The sequence below is a fragment of the Pollicipes pollicipes genome, unplaced genomic scaffold (genome assembly GCF_011947565.3).
Source record: "Pollicipes pollicipes isolate AB1234 unplaced genomic scaffold, Ppol_2.1 Scaffold_4295;HRSCAF=5057_pilon_pilon_pilon, whole genome shotgun sequence".
NCBI classification, from domain to species: Eukaryota; Metazoa; Arthropoda; class Thecostraca; order Pollicipedomorpha; family Pollicipedidae; genus Pollicipes; species Pollicipes pollicipes.
In genome coordinates, this window is record NW_023596461.1 from 31,882,562 (window position 1) to 31,907,578 (window position 25,017).

At 58.9% G+C, this 25,017-nt stretch overlaps 1 protein-coding gene across 1 annotated transcript in view; it reads right to left on the minus strand.

Annotated features, from left to right (window-relative positions):
* Nucleotides 1-957: 957 nt before the first annotated feature.
* LOC119097083 (transcription factor Sox-2) overlaps nt 958-25,017 on the minus strand; it is a 29,666-nt gene continuing 5,606 nt past the window's right edge. Inside the window, exons 2-4 of the mRNA XM_037220118.1 lie at nt 8,534-8,676; nt 1,601-1,781; nt 958-1,321 (exon numbers count right to left, since the gene is read on the minus strand). Coding sequence (XP_037076013.1) covers nt 979-1,321; nt 1,601-1,781; nt 8,534-8,676 — 667 coding nt within the window. The 3' untranslated portion in view covers nt 958-978. The remainder of the gene's footprint in view (nt 1,322-1,600; nt 1,782-8,533; nt 8,677-25,017) is intronic.

A 25,017-nucleotide genomic window follows, 5' to 3' on the forward strand; every position in this document is an offset into this window, starting at 1 on the left:
GGCTGACGCATGCAGCCTGCCTCGCACAGGCGGGGCGCCACGAGGATTCAGAATAAAGCAAGAAAGAGGATGAGAGGGTCGGATGACCGGGTTTAGTATTGATCAGTTTAGTTTTCCTGTCAGTGTTCAGCCATCCAGTTACTTATCAATTATGTCATTTGCTATCATTTCAACGGGATGTGCCGAACAGTAGGCCAAACCTTTCCCATGATCCTTATCCACAAAGTACCATCCGTGCCAGTTAGCTACCCCCGCAAGACTAGCCAGCTTCAGCGGGCCTCGTGACCCGCGCCCAACCAATCAACGCGAGAGCGTGTCTCGCTCGTCCGCGATCTCAGGAGCGGCCGGAACCGAGTGGTGCTTTGCCTACTTCTGCACGAGAATTCTGGCCCTACGCGCGCAGTGTGAAGCGAGAGAGCGGCGACAGATGAACCTTCTGAAGAGCTGTGTAGACGGATCCATACGTGATGGCTTGTTACATAACATTCTGAGGGGCAGCTGCGTCTACACCGTACCCGCGGGTTCACTCTGCACCGAGCCGGGGGCCTGGGGGCGGCGCTGGGGCCGGTCTCTTGGGCAAGGTCGGCTGCTGGGGCTAGAGCAACAATTGAGGGCTAGGTCACCCGCTGGGGGCGGCGGGCCGCCGCTGGACCGCCGCTGGGCCGCCGCTGGGCTGCCACTGGGCCGCCGCTGGGCCGCCGCTGGGCCGCCGCTGGGCTGCCACTGGGCCGTCGCTGGGCCGCCGCTGGGCCGCCGCTGGGCCGCCGCTGGGCTGCCACTGGGCCGCCGCTGGGCCGCCGCTGGGCCGCCGCTGGGACGCCGCTGGGACGCCGCTGGGCTGTTGCTGGGCCGCCGCTGGGCTGCCGCTGGGCTGCCACTGGGCCGCCGCTGGGGGCGGAGGGCCGGCGCGGGCCTGTATCACACGGGCGGGCCGCCACCGCGCCCACTGACCCGCGCGGCACGCGGCGCGCGCCTCGCTCACATGTGGTGCGCCAGCGTCATGGCGGCCGGCGGCAGGCTGGCGTCTGGGCTGCCTGTCATCTGGTGGTGGTAGGGCGGCATGTACTTCTGCTCGGCGGCGTACTTGGCGGCGGCGGCGGCCGCTGCCGCCTGCTCTGCCGCCGCCTGCGCCGGCAGGTACATGTTGATCATGCTGTTGAGGTCGCCCTGCTGCGGGGGCGCGCCGTACTCCCGCTTCATCGGCGGCGCGGCGGCGGTCGCCGACGGTGGTGTGTCCGAGCGCATGCTGTTGGGCGAGTGCGACGGCAGGCTGGCCGACGCTGTGCCCATGCCCGCCTGCATGCCGCTGTACGGGCTGGGGCTGCAACGGCGGAGGGCGGCCGTCAGCGGGGGCACGGTGCCGCCGGACGCGGAGACAGCCGGCGGCCGAACGCCCTCCTCGGTCGCGACAGACTACAGCGAGTGGTGGAACTGACGGGCTTGGCTTTGAACCGCGGTCACGAAAGCTGGGAAATTTGGAGTACGGTTATGAAAGCCTGTATTAGCACGGAAAAACGGAATCGTTCTCGACTCGAATGCAGCCCAGACGAAGTGAGGCCGGACGAGTGCTCGGCTCCATTGTCAGTTCCGCGACGCTCACCTGTTGGTGTACATGACGTTGTAACTGGAGCCGTTCATGTAGCCCATGCTGGAGGTGGTGGGAGGGGTGTAGCCTCGGGCCATCTCGTACTGGCCGCCGGCCGTCATGTACGGGTTGGTCATGTAGCTGCCGTAGGCAGCGGCATGCTGCTGGTATGCGGCCGGGTCGTAGGTGGGGTAACCTGGAGGGCGAGAAGATATGGGATCAGCAGGGCTCCAGGGGTCGGCACATGGGGGGGGGGGCTGGGGTCAGCGGGGGCCCCACGGGTCAGCTCCTGAGGGGGGGGGGTCTGGAAACAGCAGGAGCTCCAGGGGTCAGCTCCTGGGGGACCGGAGAACTGGGGTCAGCGGGGAATCTAAGGATCCGTCTGTGGGTGTGGGGGTGTGGGGGGGGGGGGGTGAGAACTGTAGTCAGCAGGGGGTCTAGGGATCAGCTCTTGGGGGACGGGAGTTGAGGTCAGCAGGGGTTCTATGGATCATCGTCTGGGGGGTAGCGGGAGGGGTGGAGTCAGCAGGGAATCAAGGGATCAGCCCTTGGGAGAACTGAGGTCGGCACGGATCTAGGGATCAGCCTCGCAGGGCGGGTCTGGGAAAAACAGGGACTTCAGGTTAAGGGCCAGACAATATTCCAGAGGTTTCCAGAGATCAGCGAAGATCCGTGGGTTGGACCATATGTCAGATGTCAGATCCCGGTTACAACCGATACTTTGGAGGCCAACGAAGACTCAAAAACTTAGGCAGATTTCGGAGGTAGACCGATATTCCAGGTGTCAAACAATACGCAAGAGGTCAGCCAACATCCCGCGACAATACGCAAGAGGTCAGCCAGCATCCCGCGACAATACGCAAGAGGTCAGCCAGCATCCCGCGACAATACGCAAGAGGTCAGCCAGCATCCTGCGACACTGTTAAAGCGCAGAGGTAAAGTGCAGGACAGGGAGTATGGTGGCCCTGCCGATTCGTGCAAAGTGGCCGTGTTTTCAGGATGTCGCGGTAATATGGCAGTGGCTGTGTGCCGTATCTAGTAGTTGGTCATAACTCTTAGCGCCAATTTTACCAACCACGTGCGAACGAGCCTCTGCTCCAACTACGTACCACGGAGCAAGAGATGGACTCAAGACGCCCAAACACAAGTCACTCAGCTCGGCCCACCTACGACGCCCGCCAGAACTCAACACCAGCCGGTCACACTCCCGCTGGCCACTCGACACTCACTCTCGCTGCGTCCGTCCCGCCGCCTCCGTCCCCGGTCATCCGCCGGTCCCGAGGGTCCCCGCCAGACCGGACCGGACCGGACCGACCGCGGGAATTAGCCCAGCTTGCAGGCGCCCTCCTCTCGGCCTGTTTACCTTCAACACGGCGCGTGTTGACTCTGGCGCCGCGCCGCCGCTCACGCGCCGCCAAGGTGGTCTGGGCGCCGTTTTTCCGCGCGCGGACATAAGCGGACACTGTGGCGGTAATCCGCGCGCCGCGACAGGCCCGGCGTCGGCCGCCGCCGTTTTTGCGTGACCGTAAAGCGGCTATCGCGGCGCGGCGCTGCGGCGGTCGTGGCGCCGCCGCCAGCGCGCTTTCAATTATCGTAAACCATTACCGGCGCCCGTAAAGGCTTTGCGGTGCGCTGCATGATTGCGGGTCGGCTGGGTGCGGGGTGGTGACGTGAAAATCAGACCGGCGATGACTCGTCTCTTGAAGATGCCGCGCGGCGGCCGGGCGGAAGCGGCGCCAGCTGATGGCGGCGCCCCTGGGGCCAGCCTGTGACGCCGTGCGGGCGCAGCCGACAAAGCGGGGCAGGACGGTGCCCCGGTACCGAGAGCAGCCTCTGAAGATGGCGGGGGACAGCCGAGGACGATCGGGAGCCCGTGTCAGGGTCGGGACAGTCAGGTGTGTGGGCCGGGCAGCCAGGTCCGAGGTGGACTACCAAGCCTGTGGTAGACTACCGAGCCTGGGTGGATTACCAAGCCTGTGTTGCACAGCCCAGCCTGTGGTAGACTACCAAGCCTGTGGTGGACAACCAAGCCTGGGTGGACAACCGAGCCTGTGGTGGACTACCAAGCCTGGGTGGGCAACCGAACCTGTGGTGGGTTGCCAAGCCTGTGGTGAACAACCAAGCCCGCGGTGGGCTACCAAGCCTGGGTGGACAACAAAGACCCAGACTGTACACGGCTGCCGATACAGGAGTTGGACGTGTTCACTGCGCACAGCGAAGACGTTGGGCTGTTTTAACAGTGCTGGGCTGGACTGTTAAAGACTGGCTGCTGTGCCGGTGAGGCCTGAGGCGCACGCAAGCGTGCACAACGGCCTCATGGAGCTGCAGCAACGTTCCACAGGAGAACCATCGTAAAAATAGCATGAACTCGCAACAGTGCTGCGATCTGTTCATGGTTGGTCGGCCGCCTGTGCTCTGAGACGCTCAGACAGTACGATCACGTGACGTCCACCTGTCAGCTGAGTGGTGTGGTCAAACCTCGGCAGTTTGTTCCCACTGAACGCCAGGATTTGAGAGGCACAAGTTGCCAAGGCGGGTTGGTTGATGCGTGCCCGCCGCATTACCCATCTCGCCGGAACGGTGCGGAAGAGGGGTGCGCCAAGGCTGCGCGCTCGTGCCTATTTTCTGCCGTGAAAATGGTTGTTTGCGGTACAGGCCGTCGGTGGCGCGCGTGTGTTTGCTCGCCGTATTGACAGCGGGTATTTGAAGAGCTCTGTCTCCACACCGCTCTAGTGTTTGCCAGGCCGCGGCTAAATAGTTCAACAGCCACGCAATTCATCGTTAACGCATCACCGGCCGGCCGGCTCTGCTCCCGCTGCGCCCCCACTCTGTCCCTGCTCTCAGCCTCTCTCTCTCCTCGCTCGAGCTGCAAGCCCAGGCGCCAAATCGCCACTTGGTCTCTCCATTGGCAGAGATGAGCGGCGTATGTGATACGCCGCCAAGGGCGCAGCTACTGGAATAATCTCCGTTTCGACTCAGTGATATAACGTGCAGTGTATTTATTGCTCATACTATGCTACGCCTATATGACATATATATATATATATATATATATATATATATATATATATATACATATATTTCAGATGGTTCATGTAACACGAATCGCGGTATTATCAAAGGGAATGTTTTCCCACGGCTGACGCAACCTACATGCTTCCCACATGATTGGAAAGTTGTGATGCTCCTTGAAAAGCCTAAAACAGGAAATGCAGAAATTGCGGGGTATTTTGAAGTATACATCGTCATACATGCAGTACAAATGATGTGCGTATGTGCATCTCAAATTTGTGCTCTCAATTGGCACGTAGTCCCTTTACAACAGCTGAGCGACAAAACCCACAAATGTGGAACATCAGCGGCTTCAGCCTTTCGACCTTTAAGGCATCTGCGACAAGTTTGACAACACCTATGAACCGCAAAGACTTCCCGCATAGCCCATTTAACAGCATGATTAACCCGAATTGCATCGGTTCTCCCACGCGACTTTTGTGTACAACAAATGTTGAACTGACTCACAATAGAAAACAGGTGATCCGGCACAAAAGAGACCCAAACAATAAGATTGCTATCATGTGGCCATTCAGAGCACAAAAACATTCCTGACTTTTGTTCAAGTCTCAATGGGGTTCACTCTCGCCGTAGTACTACGCCAGTCTGGGGTATTGATCTCGGCCACAACCACACAAAAGACGGTCTGCGCCTCTCTCAATGAAGTCCTTGTCTCTCTTTCTCCTGGCGCTCCTTCTCTCTGCCTCCTCCACTCTTCTGCCCGCTGCTCACCAAGGGCGGATGGCAGCCGGCGAGGCTTTCAGGGTCATGTGAAGCCTCAGCTGACGGGCGCTGCAGGATTACCGAGGATACTTTTTCTGCCCAAAGATGCTAAATTTGGAAGCGACTGCACTCATAACAGCGAGTGCTATTACAGCCATCTAATTGCAAAAACCAAACAAAACCATGAGTACAAATACCCATAAGCATTGACAGACAAATTCACGGCCATCACGTTTTTCAGCATACGTCCCAACTGGCTGCATTTTGTGAAAGAAAAGAACGGCCGCAACGCCCGCTCCTCACCGGTAATTCTGAGCTTCGCATGTGAATACGAGTACGGTGGAAACGAAGCTACTACTGAACGCTATGTCTACCAACATTCTGAGCCCAAGTCAGCGAGAGGATTCCTCCATCCGGGAGGGACCATCCGAGCTTGTAATGGCAGTTCCCGCCTGCGCTGGGACCAAGGCAACAGCCGTACCGTTATCACGGGTGGAGCGACTCGCCTGACCGGCGGGGCAGCGACTCGGCCTGCACCCCAGCGGTGACTCGAGTCGCCGTCGCATCGACGACTCGACCCGACTCCAGCCGCGACTCGCCGCTCGCCTCGCCACCGGCCCCGTCCCGCCGGGAGGGAGCTCCCGTAGGCTGGCCGGGTGGGCGTAGCGCGGAGGCGGCAGCGCCCCGTCCCGCGGCCGGCTTCTCCGCCGCCGCCCCCCGCCGTCTCCAAAATTGCGCCGGCCGCGCGCAGGAAGTGGGCGACGACCGCCGGCCGCGCGGTAGAAAAAACAACGGGAGGCCGGCCGCGTCACGCGTCCTCGACCCGGCGGCGGCGCGGACGGCCCGGCCCGCACCTGCCCCGCGCGGCCCTCCCGCCACCGGGGCGGCCGGTGACCCCGGCACCGAGGGGCGTGTCGCTCGCGCGGAGGGGGCACCGGGGGTCCGCTCGGCGAGCGGCGCTACCGGAGCCATCCGTGGTAGGTGCGTACATGTGGGCCGAGGCCGCGGGGCCGTTGGGTCCGACGGCGACGGGCGCCGAGTGCTGACTAGAGAGATTGCATATTTACGGTGCTGATGTGTTGACGGGATGGAATGTCAAGCTGCCGACCCTGCACCCGGGGGAGGGTGCACGAGAGTGACGCGTTGAGCGAGCACCGCGCAGCAGCACGCGTGACATTCCGCGTGTTGCTTGGGCGCCTGTTGTCAATAGTTGCTGGCAAGATGTAGGCGGCAAAAAGGACGTAGAAGTGATGAGAAACGGTGTGACAGAAAGATAAAGCAAGAGTGTCTCAGGAAGAGACATGGAAAGAGAGAGAGAGAGAGAGAGAGAGAGAGAGAGAGAGAGAGAGAGAGAGAGAGAGAGAGAGAGAGAGAGAGAGAGAGAGAGAGAGAGAGAGAGAGAGAGAGAGAGGAGAGAGAGAGAGAGAGAGAGAGGGAGAGAGAGAGAGGAGAGAGAGAGAGAGGGGCGTCAAGACGGTGCCGACCCCGCTGTCTCTCACAGTCCAGGACGCAAACAAACACATAAATAAGTCTCAATAGCCGTGGAGGCGCCCCTAACTGGAGTGTAAGTGTCATAATGAGACGGGTCGGATTCAGAGTGGGTCCGACCCTGCGGACCCGGCCGGCAGCCCCAGCGACACTGCCCGGCGCCGGCCCGGTAAATAAGCTCCCGCGGCTCGATATCCAGGCCAACGCCCTGCGGAGGCGAGACCCGCCGGGCCGGCGAGACGGGCGCCGCCCCGACCCTTCGACGGGGGACGGCGACGAGCGAGTCTCCGTGGGAGAGGATGCGCCGGAAGATGACGCGAGTCTGCCAGAGTTTAGGTGTGCTGAGAGGAAGTGTCTCATTTGCTCATGGTGTCATCCCATTGTGTGACGAATAAGTGCGACCAGAAACAGAAGCATCAGTAGTACGTACGTACAAAGCGCACCAGGAGTGAAAATGCAGCACCAAAGTAGGGTAGCGGTTGCCATTTGTTGCGCGCATAGGAATCGGAAGGTCTACGCACTAGGCCCACGCAGACGTTGGCACAAACTCGCGTTCGAGATGAAGCCCGAATTAGGCAGAGCCTGTCACCCTACAATCTAACGGAAAGCCTGCTTGGAGGAGCAAGACCGCGCCGTCAGTGTCTGCCGGGCATCCTGCGACGACGGACAGTAATTATCGCCCGAGCCTGGCCGTTGAGCGTCGAGCCGTGTAGCCAGCGATCGTATCTGGCCCGCCTGTCGGAGGACGCGCCGTTCCCCGGCAAATGGGCTACTTATGTGCGGCTATTAGATGCCGGCGCTGATACGCGGTATAAGTCTCACGTCCGGCGCCTGATCCACGGCCCAGGAAGGAGTCTCGGGGGTTCTCAAGAGACATGCAATGCCGATCGTGGGGCTCTCCGATCGAAAGGGCAGGTACGCTGACTGACCGGATTTTAACGTTGCTTTAGATAATGCGTTGCCGTTGGTAAGACTTGGCTTCAGCCTTCCTCTCACCAAGTGGGCAAGTTACTTCCTTCAGGTCGTGACAGTCTTTGGCGAAACATACGAACAGAACGTATTCATTTAGGTGGCATGTACCTGGTTTGAACAGGGCTCCTTCCCTAGCAATCACAGCCCGGTTCATTCAGGCGACGGGGGCCGCACCGCTACCGTCCCCCCCCCCCTCCCCCAGCGGGACGAACGGTGAGAGGGCTCGCACACGACTCCAGCACTCGCCTCCACCGCCCTCCGCTGACGCTGATTGGTTTCAGCGCGGCAAATGCCAGACCCAGCGAACTGCAGCAAACTGAAACCGATTGGCCCTCGGTCGGCGAAGTGGAGCCTTTGTGAGATCGTCCCGGGCCTGCGGGGACCCTCTCGCCGTCCGGATTCAGCGAGGGGTACGACACCAGCCTGCACCGCCGCTGCGGACGGGCGAGCGCGGCGGCGCACACGCAGGCTCGTCTGCGAACGGCCAGCCTCCGGGGGTGGCCACTGGCGCGGACGAGCAGCGCCTGACAACTCAAGGCCCGTCCGGCTCATCTCGTCAGCGAGTGCAGCGATTTTTGTCCGGTCGCGGCGCCGAGCCGATGTTATCGCCGCCGGCGGCCGGCGTCGCCACAACCCGCCCGATCGTGTGGCAGCGCCTCCCCGGGCCAGAGCTGCAGCCCGCATCCCACCGGCGCCGCCGCGCCGTGCTCTTACCGTTGGGCATGTAGCCGTTGGGCATCTGGTACATGTCGCGCGCCATGGTGGACGCCTGGGACCGCGACGGGTCCGGCTGTAGGATGCCGCCGCCGAGCGGGTACTTGTCCTTCTTCAGCAGAGTCTTCGTCTTCCGCCGCGGCCTGCGAACGCGAGACAGACGGCGTCAGGCGGCATGCATGGAGCGGGCTAACGGAGCGGGACCTGCAGCTGAGGGAGGGCGTGGCGCCGGGCAGTCGGCTCCGAGGAGATGCAGCTTCTCGTCGCCTGCGACTGCGAGCTTCGTCATGCAGCAGCGAGTGGGTTGTGACGGAGGTGGGGGGCTCTGCAGCGTCGTGCCCCGCGTTAAGCTCTGGCTGCTTGTTGTTCACTTCTTTCATTGCCAATGGAGCGGCAGTCCACCAGCAGACACCGTCGACCTGGTCTAGTGTGCTGGGGAGGTGAGCGGTGAGCTCAGGTGAGGTGAGGTGAGGTGAGGTGTTGGTGAGATAAGCACGCGTCAGACCACGCTCCCCAGCAGAGCAAGGGTACGTGCTGTGGCCACCCCGTCCTGCAGTCGGCCAGCCAGCCGCGCCGCGCCGGCTGCAGCCGTCCCGCTCCACCGGCGACGGCCGGCCGATCTGTGGCGGTGACCCCGGAGTACCGGGGCAGGTCGGCCCCTCTCCCGCTCCACCGGCGGCGGCCGGCCGATCTGTGGCGGTGACCCCGGAGTACCGGGGCAGATCGGCCCCTCTCCCGGGGCACCGGCGACGGCCGACCGATCCGTGGCGGTGACCCCGGAGTACCGGGGCAGGTCGGCCCCTCGCCCGGGGCACCGGCGACGGCCGGCCGATCTGTGGCGGTGACCCCGGATAGCGGGGCAGGTCCGGCCCTCTCACTCTCCCCGGGGCATCGGCGACGGCCGACCGATCTGTGCGGTGACCCAGGAGTACCGGGGCAGGTCGGCCCCTCTCCCGCTCCATCGGCGACGGCCGACCGATCTGTGGCGGTGACCCCGGAGTACCGGGGCAGGTCGGCCCCTCTCCCGGGGCACCGGCGACGGCCGGCCGATCTGGGGTGACCCGGAGTACGGGGCAGGCGGCCCCTCTCCGGGGCACCGGCGGCGGGACCGGGACGGGCGGCCCGTCGCCGCGCCGCCGGCGCCGGCGCCCCACTCGACCGTGGCGCGCGGCGGGAAGCCCACGCCTTTCTGATTGACTGCCGTTTCCTGCGGCCGCGTCACGTGGCGTCACGTGGCCGTGCGGTACGTGCCCGTCACGTGTCGGCGCCGCCGCTGACGTGGCGGCCGGCACGTGCGCGCAGCGCCCCGCCGCCGAAATTCCCGGCCGGGTGGAGCTCCGGGATGTGAGCTCTCGGCTGGCGTCATGCGGACGGTCGGCTCCGGCTAGCGCTGCAGCCGGGAGCTGCTGCGCTAGTGTCGAACCGTACGTGGACGTCACGCACGCCACATCACGTCATGTCACGCTGCGCCCAGCCGACTCCCCCTCGACGCAAGGGCGGTAAAACGCCGTAGGGTTGTGGAGTACTTAGATGTGGTGACAACCAAATGGGAATTATCTTCCTTCCACACAGCTGCGACGTCGCCAGGCCGTGACGTTTGAAAATGACAACGATCTGGCGACCTCTGCGACCCCAGTTGTCGCGTGTCTTTCCCGGCCTCATGACACACAATTCAGCCCGGGCAAAAATACGTGCACCAAAATGTGCACTGGCGAGGCTGTCACTGTGTTGATATCATCCATATTCATTGCATTTCTCATCGTTCATTCGTTTTGGTGGCTCGCAGGGGAAATGGGCAATTATATTCCAGCACACGTTTCCATCGGGATACCTTGTCCCATTCTCACAGCGTCGCGTGGGCTGGCTGGATCGCTTGGTCATGCACATTTGCCAGTCGGCTGAATCTGTTCAAAGCTGTTAAGCAGCGGTCTGTTTCTGTGGGCGTGTTCAACAACCAGCTTGTGACGAAACCCATTCTTCCTCAAGTGGGAACAAACTCACGCACCATGCAATTATCGTCGATTTGATTAGATATCGGAGAGCTCTAATCTAATTCAAGCCGTACAAGGCCTGAAAAGCTTAACACGTATTGAATCGACGACTGTATTTTTTAGTCGTCAAAATCACCGTAACCATTTCCTTCGCTGCTGTTCCAAGGGCGACAACGTGCCGAAGTAGAAATTCACTTGGTCAAAACCGTAAATTAACCAAACACAACAATGCTGCCAAACGCTACCCTTCCACACTTTTTCCTCGCTCGGCCAAAAAACCTGAGATGTCGTTTCCGGCGTCCAGAGCAGTGTGGACGGCAAGCCGAGAGACCCGCCGACAAATTACCCCCCATTCAATCAGGAGAATAAACGCAATCCGGCCGGCGGGGAACAATAGCGACAAAGCGCCTGATGATTTAATTGCCGTCGATCGGGAATCTGACCTTGCCGGCCGCCAAACAAAGCGGCAGATCCGGCGAGGGCCACAGCTGAACGCCGCCGGCACCTCCGCGTCGGAGAGACAGATCCAGACCAGGGAGGGGGCGTCACAGAATGTGGGTCTGGAGTGAGGGCCAGCCTTGTTTTAAGTCCATGTTTTCCATGCATTCCTCCGGAGCTGACGTCTGTGCACTGCACTAACGTCTATGCGCCGCACTAACGTCTATGCACTAACGTGTAACGTGCATCTTGGATAACAGGATCTTAGCCCTTCGCCCCTGGCGCCCTTCGCATGTGCCGTGTTCGTACGCCTATGCACTGGGCGACGGTCGTGAGTCAATGATCGAAACCGGTCACCTTTTTACAGCTGAGCTGCTTCTCAGCTTCGGGAGTTTGAGCTGATGCATCAACGCAAAGATGACAGCGCCAGAAGACAGGCTGGCTCGAGGGCTGCTATCCGCCACTGAAGCGGACCGGAATCCGTCTCCGCTGACGCTGGAGAAGTTTGTGGATCGGCACGTGAAAGCGGAGCCCCTGGCTTGTGGTCACATTTGGATGCGTTTTATTTCATCCCACACCTCGTTTTGGGAGTCATACAATTATAGTTTACCCTGCAGGGATTGCAAAATATGGGGCAGGTCGCGTCAGGTTTGGTTGGATGTGAGAGATAATGCTTGAATGAGTGCTTACAAACCTCATCGTTTGCCTCAGTCTAGTTTGTTTCGCATTTACAGCAAGCTAGCCAAGGACACAGCTCTCATGGTCTAACGACTGACCTTATTAATCATCATCTAAAAAGCATATCGCACCAGCGAATATAATGACCGGATTGGCAGTTGCCCTCTCTTATCTTAAACAAAACAAAAACAACAAATTAAGTCGGGTCGGCGTTCTTTGTTCGCCACCTCAGGCGATTTACGAGACCACGCCTCAGGGCGAGCCGTGTTTGTTTTGATACCGGTGGCTAATCGCGAGGCCCATGCCGTTCAGGCCGTCCTGGCTTCGTAACCACTTTGTCCAACAGCTTTTGCCTGGACCGGCAGACAATTTCCATTGCACCACTACCGATCTGCATGCCGTCATGAACATGGGCGAGGACGTCATTTGACAAAGCGAGCGTAATGATACTCCGCCGCGCACTGGGGCATGCGGTCGTCACACAGGGATTTATGGGTGCATTCCGCGTATTGCGTTCTTCGCGCTGATGGCGGCGATCAGTGAGCGCCATTGCCATCCAGACTGATGGGCAATCGACCTGTCGCGTTCGGGCGCCCCGTGTGTACCTGTCGCTTTCGGGCGCCCCGTGTGTGTACCGTCGTGTTCGGGTGCCGTGTGTGCCTGTCGCGTTCGGGTGCCGAGTGTGTACTGTCGCGTTCGGGTGCCGTGTGTGCCTGTCGCGTTCGGGTGCCGCGTGTGTACCGTCGCCTCGGGTGCCGAGTGTGTACCTGTCGCGTTCGGGTGCCAAGTGTGTACTGTCGCGTTCGGGCGCCGTGTGTGCCTGTCGCGTTCGGGTGCCGCGTGTGTACCGTCGCCTCGGGTGCCGAGTGTGTACCTGTCGCGTTCGGATGCCGCGTGTGTACCGTCGCCTCGGGTGCCGAGTGTGTACCTGTCGCGTTCGGGTGCCGCGTGTGTACCGTCACCTCGGGTGCCGAATGCGTACTGTCGCGTTCGGGTGCCGCGTGTGTACCGTCGTCGCCAGCTGTTTCCGACACGCCATACACGCCACACACCTTCGCAGCGCGGCGTGCTCCATTGCTCGGCCACTCTTTTAGCTCGCTTTAGTCACCCATCTTTGGCTGGTTCAATCGAATACCCTTAACATACATAGCGCGGAAACCTTTGGCCGTGTCGGTCGTGATTATTTCCGGACGCCACCCTTTTTGCGATTGCCTTTCGTCACTTTTGAGGCCGCGGGCCCTGCCTCCGCCGCCACTGACGCCCCTGCCTTCGGCCTGTTGACATTACTGCCGTCACCACCACCGCCGCTGCTGCTGCTGCTGTAGTGCAAGGAGTGCTGTCGTCGTTGCCTGCTGCCTCCGCTACTGCCGCTGCTACCGCCTCCCCGTTGCCGTCGCCACCCCGCCGCTGCGGCCTCCCCGTCGCCGTCGCTACTCCGCCGCTGCCGTCTCCCGTCGCCACCCCGCCGCTGCGGCCTCCCCGTCGCCGTCGCTACTCCGCCGCTGCCGCCTGCCTGTCACCTTCCCGTCGCCGTCGCCACTCCGCCGCTGCCGTCTCCCGTCGCCACCCCGCCGCTGCCGCCTCCCCGTCGCCACTCCGCCGCTGCCGTCTCCCGTCGCCTTCCCGTCGCCGTCGCTGCTCCGTCGCTGCCGTCTCCCGTCGCCTTCCCGTCTCCGTCGCTGCTCCGCCGCTGCCGTCTCCCGTCGCCTTCCCGTCGCCGTCGCTGCTCCGTCGCTGCCGCCTCCCGTCGCCTTCCCGTCGCCGTCGCTGCTCCGTCGCTGCCGCCTCCCGTCGCCTTCCCGTCGCCGTCGCCGCTCCGTCGCTGGCTGCGCCGCCGATACCTCTTCCCCATTGCTGCCGGCACCGCCGCCGCCGCCGCCGCTGATGCGGTCGTCGTCCTCGCGGCGGGACAGCCCGGCGCCGGCCCGGCCCGGCCGTCATGATTGGCTTCTGTCAAACGCCGGTGCCTCAGGTGCGCGCGCCGTGAAAAATCGACGAGAACAGATGTTGGGGCCGGCGCCCGCCCGACTGCACGTGGACCAAATTAGCTTTGCATGTTCGCCGAGCGTTGGTCCGGCGGCGGCCGCACTAATTGCACGAACAGTAGTTTATCACGAGGGTGAGTAATGACCAATTCAAAACGGTGACGGTAAAAATGGCCCGCGGGGAGCGAGATGCGTTCGGCCACGGGACGCCGGCTCCTGGCGGCGCGCCGACCGCTGGCCCCGCTGGAAGGCTCCTGACGATGTCCGACCGCTGGCCCCGCTGGAAGGCTCCTGACGATGTCCGACCGCTGGCCCCGCTGGAAGGCTCCTGGCGGCGCGCCGACCGCTGGTCCCGCTGGAAGGCTCCTGACGATGTCCGACCGCTGGCCCCGCAGGAGGGCTCCTGGCGGTGCCCGACCGCTGGCCCCGCTGGAAGGCTCCTGACGATGTCCGACCGCTGGCCCCGCTGGAGGGCTCCTGACGATGTCCGACTGCTGGCCCCGCAGGAGGGCTCCTGGCGGTGCCCGACCGCTGGTCCCGCTGGAAGGCTCCTGACGATGTCCAACCGCTGGCCCCGCTGGAAGGCTCCTGGCGGCGCCCGACCGCTGGTCCCGCTGGAAGGCGGCCGGTGTGGAGGTGGCAAGAACCTTGGTAGGGTACCATTCGCATTGCATGCCGTAGGTGGAGAGTGTTGCGGTGGAGAGTGTAAGTTGAACAACGAGAGACCCTCGTTAAAAACTGGCATCGTTTCTAGCTACGTGCTGCCATTGGATGTGCATGCAACTTGCGGCTTAGTCAAGTGTTTGCTCCAGTGTAGTGCCATGCTTGGCGAAGTCCCCTGCAAGGAAACTTCGTGGCGTTGAAAACACCAAGAATGTGACGGTGGAGAGAAATTCCCGTTGAACGGCCTCTCATCTTTTACACACTCGTTTTCGCCGCCGAATCAAACTAAAGGTGGATGAAAAAGTGACAAGGCCAAATTTGAGGACACCCAAGCATTAGTAGCTCTGCTCCGCTTTGAAGACCTGACCCGCAGTTGGACCGTCCGCGGCTCACGAACTCTCACCAGCCGCGGTCTCCTCCACTTCCAGCATCACACACCAGCGCCACACATCGCCAGCGCTGCTGAAGCGGCGCATGCGGCGGCTGCGGCGCGGCCGAGGGCGGCCTCTGCGCGCCGACCGTCGGTCGAGCGACCTCGGACATCGTCTGGCCGAGCGCGCCGCCAAGATGGCCGCCCGTCCGTCTGCCTGTCGTATGCAAACATCGGCCGCGCGGCGCCGCGCGCGCGGCCGAATTATGGCGCTGCAGCGCGCCGCATAAGTCGGCGCGACAATTTTATCAGAGCCACTAATTCAATCAATCGGACAAAAACTGTCGGCGGCGGTGATTATTTTTCGTTATCCGGCTGCGCGGCCGACAGCGTCGCAATGGACGTCGCCTTTAACGGGTCGAGACGCCCGACGGGCTTCCCGGCCGCAATTTATGCGGAAGCCGGCCGCTCAGCGTCGCCGATTGGTCGGCGACGACGTTGCGGCCGGCCGGGGCCGCGTAGAATCGTCCGGCAGAGCTGCAGATTATCACGGCGAGGGGCCCCGCCGCCCGCCGCCGTCGCAGCGGCCAAATTAGCCCAGCGAGAGGCGGCGGCGGTTCCCACGGTGCGTGCCGGCGGTGATTGCGGCGCGGCGGACGGCGCGGGGCGACATGGAGCGACGCGGCGACGGCGAGGAGCGGCGCGCGGGGGGGGGGGGGCCGTGCGCGGCAGGGTGGGGCGCCACGGCCGGGAAGTGGCCGATCGCGTGCCACTGGTCGTTTGGGCCGGGATCAGCTGGTGTCTCGTGCGCAGGAACACAACCGTCGATTAGGCAAAACTGACGAGCTATCCGTGGTCGGGGCAGGCGTCACAGTGGTATAACACAGCCCAGTGCCACGTAACTTTTTTATTTGGCTTGGGTTAGAGCTTTTTCGTCCATTCGTGACCATTTCAGGGCTATGGAATAAAGGGCGGTGGAGAATGGTGGAGCAAAGCTACGTGTATCAGGGGTCCTCCGTCGAGATTAGGCCGCACAAGGGGACCCCTGTGCAGGGCAATGTGCTCGGCGCACGGACGAGACCCCACCGGGGGCACTTAGCCCACTCATGGGGGTGAGGATGCCGGATGTAGCGAGCATGAGGAAAGAGGGGTGATGGCCGGCACGTAGCGGTTTAGATTTGACCCAGTGAAGGTCAGCTGCTTGGCACAACCTAGCCATGTTTCAGCCAACGACTTGCGGAAGCAGTGATCTTCCTCACTAACGCTAACGACCAATATCCAGGCAAGCACTTTGCCTTCAACCTGACAAAAACACTCGTGACTGTCGTAAATTCAGATAATTCATTCGCCATTCGTTCCAGAAATGAGTCACACCAAACTGCGCGCGACGACAGCGAGCCTCCACATCACGCCGCCGCTCTTCGCCTGGCGGTGGGAGTTTGGTACCGGCTCGCCTGTGGGCAGGGAGCGGCGCACTGAGAGGCCAGAAGAGGACTTCAACACTGTGCGCCGCTCCAGGCCGCGGTGGCGGTACGGCGGTCGTTTGCCCCCCCCCCCCCCCTCGGGTTAGTAATGGGGCCGCTGAGCCAAACAACAGTGACCCAGACGGGACAGCAGCGACCCAGACGGGACAGCAGTGACCCAGACGGGACAGCAGCGACCCAGACGGGACGGCAGCGGCCTAGACGGGACAACAGCGGCCCAAACGGAACCGCAGCGGCCCAGACGGGACAGCAGCGACCCAGACGGGACGGCAGCGGCCTAGACGGGACAACAGCGGCCCAAACGGAACCGCAGCGCCCAGACGGGACAGCAGCGACCCAGACGGGACAGCAGCGACCCAGACGGGACATCAGCGACCCAGACGGGACAGCAACGGCTCAGGCGGGACAAAAGTAATCCAGACGGGACACAGCGACCCAGGCGGAAATACAGCGCTCCAGATGGGACAACAGAGGCCGAGACGGGACAACAGTAACCCAGATGGGACAACAGTAACCCAGACGGGACAACAGCGACCCAGACGGACATCAGCTGTCCAGATGGGGCAACAGAGGTCCACACGGGACAGCAGCGACACAGACAGGACAGCAGCGGTCCACACGGGGCAGCAGGGACACAGACGAGACAGCAGTGACACAGATAGGACAATAGCGACACAGACAGCACAGCAGCGCTCCAGACGGGACAGCAGCGACACAGACGAGATAGCAGTGAGGTGGCGGTGCATGAAAAACGCCGTCTCGAGGACGGACAGAATGTGTGTACGATGCGTTTTCCTCCCTTGAGATCTGTTCCTGTTCGTTGACGAGACAACAGCGGCCCAGCGGCTGCCCCGCCAGTTGACCTCCAGTTGATGCCAAAAGGCCTCCTCCGTGTCCACTGGCCTTCCTCGTTAGAAAATCTTGGCTATGGACTTCAAGTGCGCGCATTTACCTTACACGAACTGCACATACATTTGCCAACCGGGACCTCACGCAAGCATTCATTTGTTTCAACCTGAACGTTGTTGGCTGTTAAGAAGACAAAAGTAATGAGCGGAAGACAAAATCAAAGTGAGCCCTAGCTGCATGGGATCATGCTACTGGTAGCATTGAAGGAAGTGCGTCACCGTAGTGCAAGCCTGGCATATACATAAACTGACACAAAATACACCACTCAAGCGTATTCGTTATTTGATTTCTTTAACTGTGCACAAAATCGTTTAATTGCTTCTTGCCGTTGGAGGTGACCAAAATGTTAGCCTCATTTACGCATCACAATGCATTACGTTTAATCACGAGAGTGACTCTAGGTGACAGCTGTGGATTAAAAATGCTTTGAATTGCAGTCGCGCAAAAATCCCAGTGATTATTCGTATAGGGAACAAACGTCGTTAAAAAAGCATAGAGATTGCAGTAATTCATGTTTTGACAGATGTGAGCCGCACACTCGCCAGTTAAGCGAGACCGGCGTGACCATTGTGTGGCGTCACTTGGTGACGTCACACAGTCGTCGCCGCCGGCCATGTGGGGCGTGCCGACAGTCTGACCCAGTCTGACACACGTGACGCGGGTACCTGTCAGCTGAACTGAGGGCTCATGCGGCGCGGACGGTTAGTGTCACGGCACAAAGTAACCTAAAATCCAGTAACTTAAGAACCAGCTCTTTGACCACTGCTCCGACCCTCGCTGAGCATCCAGGGAAGAAGCATCGCTCGGGTCACTGACCACACGGTACACGGGTTTGTTCACGGACTTAGCCACTCTAGTTCAATGCGCATTTGTATGAAAATTAAATAGTGCATACGACAAAGGCTATCTTAGAAAACTGCATAATTTGTTATAAAAACAACCCGCCACCATGCACCCCGAACGTCGGGCCAACTGAGGTGGAAACGGATCAGCGAAGTGAAACATTACCATTGGCTTGCCGCGGTGTGTGTAAGCACAGGCCACAGAGGCATCTTTGGAGAGATCTGCACCATTGCCCGGCTTAATTTTGTGAGTTCCTCACTCACCAAGGAACGTAGCTTCGCCGCATGACAATCGCACCCTCGTCGTCATGATCCTTCGTAGCGACGGATGAGACAATGTTTCGAGCGTGATCGGGTTATCTTTAGCCATAGGCGCCCGACAGCTGGATCGCTGTATCTCCCAATGGGTGGCAGTCAGAGGTCTCACTCCTCCTGCGCAGGCTGTACGCAGCGTCTATTTAACGTCTGCCACACCACTCAGGCAATCAGCAAGCGTTTCACGTTAGAAATAGTAAAATTCACATTTTGACGACCTAAGTTGTGTAAGGTTTGAGGGGAAGCGCTCGGAGCTTTGGTCATCAACAGCGTCGTTCGATTTTGATCTTAACTTGTGAAGTCACACCATGTTTTTTCCTGGTTATCTTCCGTCGCTTAATTGTAGTTCCCCAATATTTGATGATGCGGTAGTTGCTATACCAAAGGGATCAGAGCCTTATCCGGCTTATAGTGCTACAGATTATCCATATCCATTACCCGAAGGGCACGTGAACCTGATACCATTTTGGAGATATAAGATCCCGTAGCCGCGTAGAGGACTTGACCCACAACAAATCCTTTTAAGCTCAATACGCAACAAATTTAATATCTTTCTGATTCATATGTATCCTTTGTTTTGCCAGGTTCGTATTCTTACGGCTGTGATAATCTGCGAAGTTGTGTATCACAGCATGAGGTGTGTGCCATTCAGTAGCATTCTCATATAAATAAACGCTTCAGGCCATAAAATCGCGGCGCGGCCAACGGAGCAAAAGGTGCAAACCGGCGAGCTTTCCCCGCCCAAAATTTGATGTTATTCGGCATTTTGAAGACTGAAAAGGTAGAATAGCTTTGGTGGTCAGCTCAGTCTCTTTCAGATGGCATGCAAGGCTTAAGAACTGAAACAACACACGAATGAGAGAATGACCATCAGCGCCCCACACAACCTAAATCCACCGTCGGCCACGGCTTTGCTGTCGAAACATCCAAACAAGCCTACAACACTGCTACGTCGAGATGCAATCGATAAAAGGTGATTCAGTCAGTATAATCTAGTTTAAAGTATACAATGTTATTGTTTACGGTGCGTGTGGGAAATACAGCTCACTTTATGACTGACATTTTGCTGCAAGTCTCCCTTCGAGAAATCGTAAATGTTGCTCGGCAACCGCTGCTGAATATACGAGCAGATTGTCGGATACAGTGATAATAAGCTTGGTCAAGCTCATAGCCCCGTAGATAACCTTGGTTCGGATACTGAATGCGCACTGGTCATCATGTAAGTCCACTTTATGACAGAGCCAGTGTATTGCGTTCTGTCATCTGCACGGCCAGAATCCCAAAGCACTGGAGATATGCCCAATAAATCGCTGAGATCAGCGCAATTATCATTTCATGGTCATCCCTTTCGCGGAAGAAGACTCAGTAAAAAGAATAAAATACAGATGCAAAGCGTTGACGTTAAGAAAGCCTGCATATATTTTCGAGTGCATCAAGCATCGATGCCCACGAGATGTCGTTAAGCCGACAACATCTGAAGTCCTGCAGTCGTTCGCACGACATCAATCGCTCGTTCCCAAATGAAATACGTTGGAGCAATTACCACGGATATATTGCAAAGCGCTTATGACCCTCCCTATCTCGTTCCCAAACGCCTCCGTCCCGAGAATTGAACTATGCGCTTAAGCTGGTATACCTATGATAACGTAACGCACCCTAGCACAAGGGTATAGCTTCGCTAAGTCAGTCGGGGTGGGGAAGGAACGAACAGTCTTATCTGTTAAAAATGACCATAAATAGAATTTGCTGGCAGATGTTACCTGTTTCAAGTTCTGGGCTTAGGGGATTGCCTGCAGAGCAGAAACGGGGGGGGGGGGGAGTTGAGTAGGAAGTGAGGTACCATTGTTCCCCTACCGTGCGTAAAACGACTCCTCGGATGTACTGAAAACACTTTAAACCTGAGTGCACTGCATCTGCTTAGATACTGATTGACGAGACGGAAATGGATATTTCTGCCATTTTTGTTGGAATGGTTTGCTGCATTGGGTGTTCTCATTGACTTTTCACTGCAAAGGGGTCCAAAAATATACCCAAACATTAAATGCCTGTGTATTCTCCAATATTCAATGCACAACTGCAAACATGCACAAAAGCATCTACTATGAGAATCAGGGCTTTGTAGAACTGAGAAGCGTCCTTTAACCGCAAGGCGGGGGTTGTCTGCATGAACACCTCACGCGGCGTCTTTGTGCTCACCGCTAGGAGTTGGCCTTCGTGGCATAACTTACAGCCGTCCTTTGGCAAGGAAGTCTCGCGCGACAAAAGTGCATAAGCCGATGAAGCGGCTCCCCCAATTTCCGTGGCATTGCACTTGCTCATCCAGTTCTGGAGAACAAATTAGCATGACTCCTGTGCCCTGTCACGTTGCATGGCAAAAGCTGGGCTCAGGAGGTATTACAGCTTCTCCCACTCCACTTCTCCACTTCTGAGCCCAGGTTAAACGGTGTGCAGAGTCTGCTGATGGGCTGAAAATTGGTCAACTCGCGGGAAATGTCGGCACGTGCTATCACCACTACCTTTGGCCATTTTCATTCCCTCTCGGACTACCTGCTCCGTTGCACGCACGCTGTGACTCTCGCCAGAGGATACCGTCGCTGCCGTCGTGACGTTTCTTAATCACGTATTTTTAACGCATGGTAAGGTCTATTTTTATAATGTGTCCTCGTTCACAGTGTTCTTGTGCGGTGCGTAGCCCTGGGTCTCCAGAGTGGTGCGTAGCCTAGCAGACTGTCATCTATCGTGGACTCAGCATTCTACCAATGCCAAGCCAAAATTATGCATTGTTTTCTGCCCCCTGTATAGGACCATCGAACACCTTAATCTTCCGCCATCCGAGTGGAAGATAGCTTGAGTTAATCATTGCAATTATGAAATATTTATTTGGGTTTGGAGCACCCATCTTATCTCCAGGTGTCCTACCCTCTGCTTCCCTTTTGTACTCTATTGGCGCTCCCTATTGGCTCAGGCACTCCCTCTCAGCTCTATTCCTTAGATACGTCAAATATAATCATGCACCCAACACATTTCGGGGATGTACCAACGGGCGACGGGAAGTTATCGGCTGCACCTGCTCGCGCGCGATCTATGTTTTCCCGGTCTGTGTGTACTTGGAGGGTGTTCACCCCTCAGGCTGTCATTGTTTTCCTAGTACAGCCACGTTTTGGCTGGCGCATTAGTGCAGCACGCTCTACACACATTGGGACCATATGGCATACTGACGTGAGGAAATAGTTTCTGGATGGAAAGTGCTTCAAGGTGCATGGTTTCCAAAAGAACAACGTTTCCCGTAGCACTGACAAAGGGCTGTTTGAGAACGTTTTCATTCACCTACTGGTAGTGTTACCGCCTCAAAAGTAATTTAGCAACAACTAATACCACTCAGGGGTGAAGTTTGCTATGCAGTTGAATGGGGGGGGGGGGGGGGAGGGGCGAGGCTCCAGCCCCCAACTTTGGAAGGCATGGGGGACAAATCTGGGGAGCAACTTGTTTCTTGGTATATTTTGGGGCAGGTTGGGTCACTTTTCACTGTTCACCGTTCATGACTGCGGAGAACAGGGCACACCCTCACCGGAATACAAACACAACACAAGGATAGCGCTTCAGCTCGTGGTAAGCGGCAGCAACGCCTCCGCGGCCGCCGGCACAGCGCTCTTGACCTCAGAAATCAGCCAGGGATAGAGGCTGGTGACGCTCCGTCCGTGACCCCGGTCAGCGCCCGGCTGAGCTGCGCGGTGACCTCGCACCAGCGCCGGTCTGACGCCCAGAACACTGCTGGGAGCGGCACCCAGCTCTCAAAACGGACGTCGTGGACATTTTTCATACGGGACCTTATGACGTCAGATGATAATTTGTGTGTCCTTTGGAGTCGTGACATCGCTGCTGGCCACCGCCGTCACTCCTTGACGCATTCTCCCTCTGCTTTAGCAACGAGGGAACGGTGCACTCATCCTGCGGTCTGCAAACATGTGTGCCTTCATGCTAAGCAATGTCTGCACGTTCTTTTTACGGTCTGGTGCCTGTTACCGAGTTTATCTCCACCAAACAGACCAAGTGTTGTAACTACCGCCCGCAAAGCCGTCCCAGCACCGGTCCACTCGTTCGCCCCTTCTGGCCATTAGCTGATCACCCGCGACCGCAGGTCCAGCCGCTGGAACAGGAGGTGAAACTGTTCCCCAAATCACTGGCAGGGTACAGCGCAATGCTTTGGCCTGTGTGCACAGCGCCCGATGCGTTACAACCCAGGAACGCCGGAGCGAGAGACACTGCAGGCGTACTGAAGGATCCCCGTGAGTGACGCCGTTCAGTGACGCCAGGGTGGTCCAGCGGGCCAGCGGACCCTGTGTGTGACGCCGTGCAGTGACGCCAGGGTGGTCCAGCGGGCCAGCGGACCCCGTGAGTGACGCCGTTCAGTGACACCAGGGTGGTCCAGCGGGCCAGCGGACCCCGTGAGTGACGCCGTGCAGTGACGCCAGGGTGGTCCAGCGGGCCAGCGGACCCTGTGTGTGACGTCGTGCAGTGACGCCAGGGTGGTCCAGCGGGCCAGCGGACCCCGTGAGTGACGCCGTGCAGTGACGCCAGGGTGGTCCAGCGGGCCAGCGGACCCCGTGTGTGACGCCGTGCAGTGACGCCAGGGTGGTCCAGCGGGCCATCGGACCCCGTGAGTGACGCCGTGCAGTGACGCCAGGGTGGTCCAGCGGGCCAGCGGACCCCGTGAGTGACGCCGTTCAGTGACACCAGGGTGGTCCAGCGGGCCAGCGGACCCCGTGAGTGACGCCGTGCAGTGACGCCAGGGTGGTCCAGCGGGCCAGCGGACCCTGTGTGTGACGCCGTGCAGTGACGCCAGGGTGGTCCAGCGGGCCAGCGGACCCTGTGTGTGACGCCGTTCAGTGACGCCAGGGTGGTCCAGCGGGCCAGCGGACCCACTGCGCTACACGTACATGGGCCAGCGGTCACCGGGTCGCGGCAGCCTGAGTCACAGGCGGGCGGTCAGTGTCAACGGTCACCTGTCACCGACCGCAGGGGTCACTCAGCGGTCACAGAGTCACCGGAGCCGGCGGCCCCAGACAGGCCGACGGACACGGGCCATTGGTTAGGGTCACCAGGGGTCGGAGGTGAGTTACATTCACCAATCACCGGTTAGCGGTCACCTGATGACCGAGTGGCAACTACCACATCACTCATCGTCAGCGATCACCGACTTGAGTCATCGATAACCAAACATCGACCAACGACCATCAGACACCATCTAGAAATCACCAGACACCATTCAGTGAACACCGACCGACTTTGACCTTCACGAGCGACTGGTGAATGTCAAAGTCAACAGCTAAACCAAAAAAAGCTAGCGAAGTGAGCATCACCGTCACCAGCCAGGGCATATCACTGGAGCATTTGACGTCACCGCCGACACGGCGTCATCCGCGGACGGCCGTCGGATGGTGACCAGGGGGTCGGGCCGGCGACCGGCGGGGTCTGGCCGGGCGGCGCGCGCGTCTGGGCTCGCGTCGGATTAGGCCTCCATCTGACCTAATCACGGCCCCCTCCCCGCCCGCTGCGCCGCCCCCTAATCGCAGCCGACCAAATTCCGGCAGCGGCGACAAATACCGCCGGATTACTGCCGCTCCGGCGACCGGCGCGACACGGGGACACCATGCGCTGCCTCCCCTGCCCCCAGCCCTCCCGTCCGGCCGCAGGTCCCCCCCCCCCCTGCCCCAATGGGACACCACAAACATGCACAGCCACAGCAGTCGCAGCAAGGTGCGTTGACCAACATCAAAGTGCGCGCGTGTACCGCTTTGGTGTGCAAGGAAACGCATCCACACACACACACATACAAACGGCTGGATTTGGCTGTGCTCACCGAACGGTGGGTTGTTAGGGGCTCGGTAACGAGTGTCGATGCATAGACGCTGTGATCGCCGGGCGGAATACGCGGCAGTCAGCCAAGATCGTAATTATAGGCCTTGCATAATGAATGTTTTCCTCGCAAACTGCCCGGAACACCGTAATCGGTACGGCTGAGTAGAACTGTTATTGATTTTATGATATGTGGGTTGTGCGGTAGTGAACGTCCACGGTTGTTTGAATAATTTGGCACACTGTCTAATTTGAAATGAAATCATCTTGTCCGAAAATTGTGGGGAACACAAAAGGGTGGTTGACTTCGAATATAAGGCATATACATATCGGAAACGCCAATTTGAAAACAAAGTATCACACCACATCGCAGACTGCAAACCAACAACACCAAGGAAACATCTAAATAAAGAAGAGAAGCGCCTCCATCAAGGTTAATACTGAATAAAAATGTACCATGAAATTAAAACAAACATAAAGACAACATTTACAAGCAGAGATACTAACTTGTCTGCCTCGGTTGGATTGGCCAGAAATGATTTGACGTTGCCACCAAGAGGATTTGCTCGACTTTTTCGGCATCTATAACGAGAGAGATGCAGAGTGAATACCTAATCCTCTCGGTCCAGTGCCGGCACAGATACAACCAATGAGTGAGTGACGCGTACAGCTATGGTGTTCACATACGAATGTCACACGCTGCGTGGCTGTTTTGTTTGCGTTCGAACGCCCGAACCAGTTATAAATCAAGTTTCAGAGCGATAGTCGTATGGAAATCCCGCTTCGCTCCCATTGCGTATGTTGTAGGTTTGTCCGACATTGATGTGCGTATATCCGTGCAGTAGTGAGCTCGGGCATAGGCATGTGTGATGAAGATGTAGAACAGACAACACCAGCTTCCCCCTCGCCATCCCTGGCTCAGGAGGTGGGGCGTCCGCGGCGGGACGGCGCCA